At 36.9% G+C, this 10,317-nt stretch overlaps 1 protein-coding gene across 1 annotated transcript; it reads left to right on the top strand.

Moving 5' to 3' along the window:
* Window positions 1-7,210: 7,210 nt before the first annotated feature.
* On the top strand, window positions 7,211-9,953 carry LOC106475864 (ADP-ribosylation factor-like protein 4C). Its single transcript, XM_022379877.1, has one exon. It carries the CDS (start codon window positions 8,014-8,016, stop codon window positions 8,617-8,619), a length of 606 nt encoding a protein of 201 aa, XP_022235585.1. The 5' UTR covers window positions 7,211-8,013; the 3' UTR covers window positions 8,620-9,953.
* Window positions 9,954-10,317: the final 364 nt, after the last annotated feature.

Below are 10,317 nucleotides of genomic sequence, written 5' to 3'. Positions count from 1 at the left end.
TCAAGCGCGGTAGTGACCGTAAGTGCGTGAATCATTGTGAATTATAACGTGTGTTGAAAGTGACTGTGGAAATTAAGTGTATTACAAAGTTGAATTGAGAAAGAATAAACTAGTTTTATTTAAGAAAGGACTTGTATCGCTAAAGTTTCATCCAAAAGAAATTATACAGGAAATTAACAAACGACCAGAGGCGTAACACAATATTTTACAATACTTAAATTATCATTCAAACAATACTTTAGATTAGTGAAACTATCATTTGAACAATATTTTACACTACTGAAACTTTTGCTGAACAATACTGTTACAACAGCGGAAGTCACGTGACGCTAGTAACACGTCATGAGATTCTAGAATGATCATGTCCGTTCGTGGCAACTCTAGTCTTCTCTTCGCGATCTCTATTTTTTAATATATATAAGCCGGCAAATGAAGTGACGGCATATAGATAGATAATTGCAGACAGACAGAGACGGACAACTAAGTCAAGCGCAGTAGTAAGTAAACGCGTGAATCATTCGTTGTGAATTATAGCGTGTGTTTAGGTTAAAGTGACTGTGGAAATTAAGTGTATTGCAAAGTTGTATTGAGAAAGAATAAACTAGTTTTATTTAAGAAAGGACTTGTATTGCTGAAGTTTTTTTTTGGAAAGAATTTCTACGGAAAATTAACCAACGACCAGAGACGTAACAATACTTTAGATTAGTGAAATTGTCATTTGAACAATATTTTAGATTAGTGAAACTTTTGTTGAACAATACTTTAGATTAGTGAAATTGTCATTTGAACAATATTTTAGAATAGTGAAACTATCATTTGAACAATATTTTAGATTAGTGAAACTTTTGTTGAACAATACTTTAGATTAGTGAAACTTTTGTTGAACAATACTTTAGATTAGTGAAATTGTCATTTGAACAATATTTTAGAATAGTGAAACTATCATTTGAACAATATTTTAGATTAGTGAAACTTTTGTTGAACAATATTTTAGATTAGTGAAACTTTTGTTGAACAATACTTTAGATTAGTGAAACTATCATGGAAGCAGCAATTGACACTATCTAAATTATCAGGCCTAAGACTGAGAGATTGCTTGTATGAATTTTGTGTCATGCCTTCCAGCCTTTGTAACACACCCGCCACTCTGATGATGCTAATGGAGTATATACTGAAAGGGTTGTAATTGGAGAAGTGCCTGATCTATGTTAGTGACATCTTGTGTTTTGTCACATGTTCGAGCCTGAAAATGGTATTCCAGCAGAAAAAAGGCAGGCTTGAAAGTGAAATCAGTGCTTTCACGTGTATCAAAGTGAAATGTCTCGATCACATCATGGATAGAAATGGGATTTCCACGGCTCCTGTCAAAATAGAAGTAGTGCAAGATCAGCCTTAATTTGTAACCAAGCAAAAAGTATGCAATTTCCTCAGTTTTGCATCATACTACTGATGGTTTATATCTAATGTATCCAAGATTGCCATACCTTTATCAGCTCTCACAAAAATTTAGATGCACTTCTCAAATGAAGTAAAGAATTGGAGCAATCATTCAAGTCCCTGAAACATACTTCAATAAAAGCCACAGTGTTGGCATATCCAAGACAAGAATGTGAATTCATATTAGGTACTGATGCCAGTGATAGTGGAATTTGAGCAGTGTTATTACAGTTGCAGGATAGAGTAGAATGTGTAATCATGTATGCTAGTCACACACTCCAGAATGTAGATAGTGCATGATAAAGAAAAATTACTTGATTTGCAGCCTTTGCAAAACACTATTGACATTACTTTTATGGTAGAAAGTTCGGTAATTAAACGGGCCATGTATTGCTGATGAACTGGATGCTGGATAACAACTCTGGAGGAGTATGATCAAGACATACAACATTGTTCAGACCTGCATCATAGAAGTCCCTTATAATTAGACCCTCTCTATTCGAAAAAAGTCCTGACCCTGGATGCTATGTAGGACTTGAAACCATTTGTGCCATAAGAGTGACAAGCCTTACAATAGAAGATTCTACTGGTGGATGGATACCATAATTATTACTTAAGGATCTCTGGGAAGAGCAACTGAAGGACCTAGTTCTTAGCATAGACCTCCCTTGCTAAGCAGGAAGGTAAAGGCCAATAAGCTTAGATTGAAGAATGTAGTGCAGATGAACAAATAATTAAGAGTTTAGAGAGGTGTGATGTACCATTACTATTAATCATCAAGCATTGTTCTCAACCAGGTTGCAGCTAGTGGTCCCCAGAGTTTTGAGGCACAAGATTCTTCAAACTGTGCATAACAGAAAGACTGCAGGACACCCACATTTGTGCTAAAATACAACAGTGGTTTTACTGACAATAATTCAAGTTGAGACATACAGTGCTGGTGTCAGAACTGTGTGGTGTGTTCCACCCAGAGAAATAGCCAGCCTAAAGAGGGTAAACTTTAGCAGAGAATTGTTGGATTCCCTCCTGGATATCACTGGTATGCTTCCAGATATGTAAAGAGATTACCCGTAAATATTTCATGAAGTGAGTTGCATCTTATCTATTGGTTGGTCTTTCAGCACAGTTCAGTTGGAGTTGTGTAAAGTGTTAGGTGTGGTGAAGAATCACACTTTGCCTTATTAACCCAAGTCTGATGGTTTAGTAAAATGGGTAATACAGTATGTCAAATGTATGATTGCTAAGTTTGCGAATCCCAACTTAACCAACTGGGACAAACATCATATATCATGGTAGTATTCTACAAACCTGAGCAGAGTTCAACAGATTATTTGCCCAACAATATCATGGTTGAGTGAGAGGTCTTACTGCCTGTAAATGTGACGTATAGTCTAGTCTTTCACCCACGAATGATCCCACTGACATACAAGTTACAACGGTTGAGGTGTGCAAATGCACACAGTGCATGCCATTCAGCTGCATCCATGTGTTACTGACAAACCTCTGGTAAAATGATTTGACCAGGAGTCAGAGGAAAATGAGAGCACTGTAGTACCCCAGTCCAACCCATTGGATGAATAAGAAAGAGCTGAGATTATATATTTGGCTATTCACAGCAAGTGAGGTGAGGAACTGACAAATCTGAAGACGAGAGACAACTCCATCGATCAGTTGAGCTGCTGATAACAGTCATTTGAGTGAATAATCATTTACTGAAAGAAATTCACATACTTTGCTTTTCAAGTTATCAAATGATGTCCACTGTATTATGTGCGCATTACATTGTGTGATTTACACTTGATTATCACGAAGCTAGCACTGCTGGCACCATGAAATGAAATGCCAAATACATCAATAGCTTGTATAACTGAACATGATATCTAGAAGTCTGAAAACTGAGATGAAAGAGCATTGCAAACCTTCCTCTTTGAGCTAGCAGATGATATTGTAAGGTAAAATGTATATATTGTATTGTAAGATTAACACTCAGTTACCTAGAGTTAAGATTGTTTGTTGATTGTAAGTTAACCAAGAAGGTCATCAAAGTAGTTTCTGTGGGAGCCAGCAGCAGTATATTTTCAACTACTAGTGTATATGATCTCATGTAATGGTGATATATGTATATCCAAGATACCTATATAAATATATGTGTGATTGTTCTTACATGAATATATGAGCATTACATAAAGTGATTCATAATGTTGTATAACGCAAATAGATCCATACACACAAAGAACAACTTATGAACAGCTTATGAATATAAACTAAGGATTTGAACTGGATGTTAAAACCTTATGACATGAGGTTTACTTGGACTACTAACCCAGTTGGTATTATTTCAAAATACAGTGCACTTGTTGTTTAAATTAATATTTAAGAGAAAATGTTTTAATTTTGATATTGAAATATTCGGCAGGTGGTGGATTTTCATGGAAACAATACAGTGTGCAGTTAAAGATATGTGGAAACTCAGGCTGTAAGTGTTCTGCCAGAGGTGAAAGTAACATCAGAGGTGAAAGTTTGTAAGCCACACCTAGCTAGAACTCAATTGTATGTGGAAGAAAATTGTAAAGGAGAGATGATGTAAGCATTAGTGTATTCAAAAGTATAAGTTTACGTCTGCTAACCTGGATCAACTCATATGTGTAGGACGAGTTTTGCAGTCTCTACCCTATTCCTTTCCTACTGGACACAGGCTCTGGTTACATAACAAGCAAAGGGTACTAGAAATAATATCTCTGGATCAGAGGGAAAGCTGTATTGGCCTTTGCCACAGAAATGGAAACAGTTTGTTTATTTGTTGAATTTCATGCAAAGGGACTCGAGGGCTATCAACACTAGTTGTTGCCTCTCATTTAGAATTCGTAGACTAGAGGGAAAGTAGTTAGTCAATACCATCCACTGTCAACTCTTGTGCTACTCTTTACCATTGAAAAGGAAGATTGACCATCATATTATAACATCCCACACAGTTGAAATGGCGAGCATACTTAGTGATAAAATTTTAACTTATGACCTGCAATTTGTGAGTTGTACCCCTAACTGCAAGGCCAAGCGAAGCCTAGAAAGACAACAGAAGGTAGTACATACCTAATGAACTCTGAGGAGTCTAAAAGTTTACAGACATTAGGGATACATTTTCTACAGACGATATTGGTGGGAACACATGTGAAGCCAGTAAAAATGTCAGTTGGCCAAGGTACCTAGTTTATCACTCTGTCTCTAAAGCTAGTTTTAGAGAAGAGTGTGGTTGGAACTAGGAAGTGATGACCTTCCAATATGCCTAGCTGACCTTCTGACCAATTGGAATTTATCTGATAATATTTTTTCAATCCAGGCTTTTGCAATTTCAGATTGATTTCTTGAATCTTCTGGCTATCATATTTTTCAACTAAACTTGTCAGTAGTGTTTGTCAAGTTTTATCAAGCCTGGCCCTCTGTTCTCAATGCTCACATGATGGAAGACCAGTATGAGGAGAACAAATATGCCAAAAACTCTCTCTGGCAGAGATTTGGTATATGCAATAAACCCAAGACTCATTGTGCTGGCCTGGCATTAAACATAGTGGAGCCCATGAATCAAGATTTGCTGCATTCCAGCATATCTAATGTACAGGAAGGACCTTGCTGCATCAGTTGTTGAACTAACCCTAATGTCTCATAGGGCCAGAAAGGCCCCATTGACTATGGACTTACCAGTTAATGCCAAAACTACTCTAGATGTACTGGAACCAGCAACTGAAGCAATGTTGGCAGAACCAAGCCTGCCAGTGGCCCAAAGACAATCCTACCTCAACTCCAATAAAGAAGGGGTCAAGTCAATTTTCAAACCACCAGAAGCCACCTATTCAGTTTCGTCAGCGCATGTCTAACAATCTTAGTAACAATGGGAATAGATACATCATGGTAGTGTTGAACTATTTCACCAAGTGCTCTGAAGCATGTATTTTTCTTAACCATCAAGCAGAAACTTTTGCAAATAAACTTGTCTATGGACTTCATTTGGATCAGGGCTGGAACTTTGAATCAGACTTGTTTGTGAAAAGATGTTGGATCCTTAGGATTAAAAACAGCAGAAGAACAGTCCATCGCCCATCTTCTGTCGGCATAGTGGAGATATACAACTACACACTTTTAGGTCAGTTAGCCATATAGGTGGATGAACATCAGAAAAATGTGGGATTAAGATATTCTACTGGAAACACACCATCATCACTGATGTTTGGAAAAGAACTGGACTTCTTGTACTCTCACCCAGAGAATATTCACTCAGAAGAGACTTACACAGGATATTTTGAGAGATTTAGGAACACCATCGATGTTATATATAATTTTACCTATAAAAGATGTAAATTAGTTATTGATACAATGAAAAGTCTCTATGCTGATAATGCTGACAAAATTGGATTACACAGAGGTGACATGGTATGACTGTACAATCCTCTCCATAAGAAAAGACGAACTCCAAAGTTCAGCAGGTACAGAGAGGGGACATGTTGTGTTGAAAAGAACCAATTATATGGTTCAGAGAATTCAGAAGGATAGTTTATCCAAGCCAAAGGTCATCCATTGTGATCATCTTTGGAAGTATGTCAGTGAAAGAATGATTAACAGGGGTGCTCCAAAGAAAAACTTGCTGGTGGAACCTGAATCTGATTAGACTACTTCCAGAGGATCACCACGGATGGAGCCGCCGGTGGATTCACCTGACAGCCTAATCAGGAAGAACTCTTCCAACGACAGCACAGCCAGTGACAGCAAAAGACAAGGTAACGTCTCGTCCATATACCAGGAGCCTCGGAAGAAAACTACCAAAAAGACTTGATGAATACACAGTTTAGTGTAGTGTTTTATTATTATTATTATTTTGTATTAGGATTGTTCAGGGGAATTCACAATCCAGGAAGGGGCAGTGTTATAAGCTATATTTGTAATGTTGTAATTTGTCTGTTAGCTAGAGGGCGAATGCCGTTAAGATAAAGTAAGTTTTTGAGAATAAGCCCAGAATATTCAAAATTGACATCACGAAAACCTAGTGACTTTGCGAAATACCCAGATCAATTATTAGAAATGAATACCAGTGAACCAGTGAATAAATGAAATGAATCAGTACAGTAAGTCAAAGAGTGTTTTTGTCTGTGTTTTGTTTTCAGTTATTTGATCAATCAGCCATGAAGTTGTACAAGTGTGTTTGTTGATTTTTTTACATTATTCGAGGTATTTCCGTTTGAGCGTCACTGGTAACATTACTTACCTCTACAACTAACTAGTTATAAAGTGTACAAGTCTGTAAAGAAATAAACTGATTTCTTGTTATCACATGGACCGGAATTTGAATTATTTTCCCCAGATAAAAAGAACAACATTTAAAGAAACATGTCTTCTTTCTTAGTTGGATCATACATTTAAACAATATCTTCTCCCACTGGTAGTTCATAGGTAAGTCCGTAACTTTGTGTTTAATAACAAACAACATGGTCTCTTACTTGAATAGGTCAAATATGTAAATGGTATATTTTTTAAATAATATATTCTCTCTCTTCGTCAGACTAAACATTAAATTTGAATGTTCAACTTCCACAGGTTACAGAGTTATGAAACAATAGTGTTGTATTTTTCAAGCCCTAAATGAATGCTTCTTCCACCGTTTTATAACGTGCGGGACTTCCTCAACGATTTAACTCTCGAATGTTGCCTAGCAACCGCAGTAAAATGTGCCCTTAGCTTCCAGGGCCTCTAGTTGATGACGTCACACAGCGTGCATGCGGTTTCTGAACACGAGCAGCAGGCTGGCTGGGCAGAAGAACACTTGTCGACTCGAGGAAGAGATTCGCCGAGTTTTTCCCTTCTTTTCGTTTATTTTTTCTGGTATAATACACAAGAATAGACGGCGACAGGGAAAGTGGACCCGTCTCAACAACTAGTTGTTGATTTTCCTTGTTGCAGATTTGTATACTCCTGTGAACTTCCCAAGGAAATATTTGACTGGTTTGCCAATGAGAGCTCAGTCGTATAAACGGCAGGTTCGTAGTCAAGAGTCACAGGCTGACATACAGGTGGAATGTGGTGTCATACCAACCAGTGAGTCGGGGAGAACAACACTGGAGATGGAAATAAGTTTTAGTGGTATCAATAAGTATTTTCCATAATTTAATTTTATTTTCTAAATTGTATTACTCGAATGAAGAATATGATGAACTTCAACTTATTACGAACAAGAAAATGATTATATCTGGATATAGTTTTCGTTTTTTTTTAGGTAGGAGCTGGTGTGATTGTTGTAACATCTTGAAACGAAACCGCGTGTTTAGTATTTTACAATCGTAACGCAGTTAACGTGTAAATATTCCATTACTGCTATCCCTACCGAATAAGATAGCCAGACATCAAAGATCGATGAGAAACAAAAGGACTCTCGGTACCAGAAGCTTTCGGTGAATGCGGAAGCTGCGAGCTGTCTCTGAGTTTCGTATTTTCATATTCAACTCATTTAAAGTCCCTAAAATTGTAGATTTACAGTGCAGAAAGATTACATGAAGACTACTGTAATACTCTCCGTGTGATACGTTACGGGTTATGGGGGCTACCGTGGGTAAAGGAGTTTCCCTGTTGGAAAATTTACCCCCAAATCAGTCCTTACACATTGTAATGCTCGGATTAGATTCTGCGGGTAAAACTACAGTGTTGTATCGTTTGAAGTTTGACCAGTATCTAAGCACTGTTCCAACAATAGGTTTCAACTGTGAGAAAATAAAAGGAACAACGGGTAGAGCCAAAGGAACCAGCTTTCTTATCTGGGATGTTGGAGGCCAGGACAAACTACGGCCACTGTGGCGATCTTATACAAGGTGCACGGATGGAATTGTCTTTGTGTTAGACAGTGTCGATGTGGAACGGCTAGAAGAGGCCAGGATGGAACTGTTTCGGACCGCAAGAAGTCCAGAGAATTCCGGCGTACCTATATTAGTGCTAGCTAACAAACAGGACCTGCCTGGAGCGAAAGACCCTAGTGACATTGAAAGGCTGTTAGGACTAAACGATTTAGGACCGAACCATCTCTGGCATGTCCAACCAGCATGCGCGATAATAGGCGAAGGGCTAGCTGAAGGGTTAGATGCTTTGTACGAAATGATTTTAAAACGGAAAAGACTCTTAAAACAGTCCAAAAAAAAGACAAGATAGATTAATTGTCCACTGTTCTCGGTTAAAATGACAGCTAGTAAATGGTGTTATGTCTTACGTTTATATGTTTCATCGAATTGTGAGGGGAAGAATACTTACGTAGTGTTTGAAGTTGTTTCTACGCCTTGTGATTTTAATATAACTTAGTTTAACAGAGCATTGTTGTTTGCAAAGATGTGTTAACACTTAACACAATTGTTAATAGAACTTTGTTAGTAAGGCAACAAAATGGTGTTATTGTTAAGCGTGTTTGTTGACATGAATGGTTAATACTTACAAAGGTGAATAAGTAGGGTTATGTTTTACTTTGCATCGTTATTTTTCGTGCCATATGTTTCTGAATGGCAACTTTATTGACAAGTTAGAGCAACAGTGAAACATACTGTAGAACAGCGTGCTGTTACTCTATCTTCCAACAAAGGCATCACTTATGTATATTTGTAGTAAATTATTCCTGTTGTTGTAGTAAAATATTTGAAAGTCATTAAAGTTCTCAAGTTGAAAGTATTTCGTTAGTACAAGTTGTCGTTTGTATCTCAGGTTTCGTGGTGTAAACGTTTTGGCCCGTTGACCTTTAGTTGTCCGTACATACTTTTTCAGCCGTGGGGGCGCAATAATGTCACGGTCGATCTCATTATTCGTTAGTAAAAAGAGTAGCCCAACAGTTGGCGCTGTGGATGGTGTTGATTCACTGCTTCCCTCTAGCCTAATACTTTAAAATTAGGGTTAGCTAGCGAAGACGCTCCTCGAGTAAGTTTGTTCGAAATTCAAAAAACAACTGCCATCGCTATCCTAATGAATCCATATTAATATAATATAAGCATGAGGCGTTTTTGGACACATTTCCGAAAGGTTTAGTGTCTCAAAACTAATATTAAGTTTGACATTCTTAACATGACGTTCAGTTTATTATTTGTTTAAAAGTTCAACCACACATTTCTTAAGAAGTCTGGTAAAATCACCCGAAGACTTTCATCTCAAATTAAGATTAAGTACTGGATTGTTCTTATTGTATTATTCAACGTGACGTTATTATTACAAACATGGTAGCATCAGGGTTAGCACGAGCGGGTAGATTATCCTTTCTCATTTGTCATTGTAGTAAGATTGTACCATTGAAATGATTTATCAGGAAACCATGTTTATATTTTATATCCAACATTTTACCATTACCTTATTAATCTAGTGTGCATTTGGTTCCAGAAATCATAATAAACCTGTAGCCCTGTTTATGTTTTATTCATATGTCGCGTCACTTACTAGCAAACAATTTTGTAACAATAAAACAGTTTAGAAGTTATGTACTTGTAATATTACATCACCGTAATAACATTATCAGTTTGTAACACTTCAACAGTTTAGAAGTTGCGTACTTGTAATGTTACATTATAACTATAATCATTAGTGTTGTAACACTTCAACAGTTTAGAAGTTGCGTACTTGTAATGTTACATTATAACAATAATCATTAGTGTTGTAACACTTCAACAGTTTAGAAGTTACGTACTTGTAATGTTACATCACAATTATAATTATAATCATTAGTGTTGTAACACTAAAACAGCTAGTAGTTACGTGCGTGTAATATTACATCACAATTATAATCATCAATGTTGTACCACTAAAACAGCTATAAGTTACGTGCGTGTAATATTACATCACAATTATAATCATCAGTGCTGTACCACTAAAACAGCT

The sequence above is a fragment of the Limulus polyphemus genome, unplaced genomic scaffold, assembly GCF_000517525.1.
Source record: "Limulus polyphemus unplaced genomic scaffold, Limulus_polyphemus-2.1.2 Scaffold9314, whole genome shotgun sequence".
NCBI lineage: Eukaryota > Metazoa > Arthropoda > Merostomata > Xiphosura > Limulidae > Limulus > Limulus polyphemus.
This window is presented reverse-complemented; position numbering and strand designations above follow the sequence as displayed.

Bases quoted from the DNA above. Each gene is read 5' to 3' on its own strand.
- LOC106475864 (XM_022379877.1), top strand. From the start codon at position 8,014: ATGGGGGCTACCGTGGGTAAAGGAGTTTCCCTGTTGGAAAATTTACCC.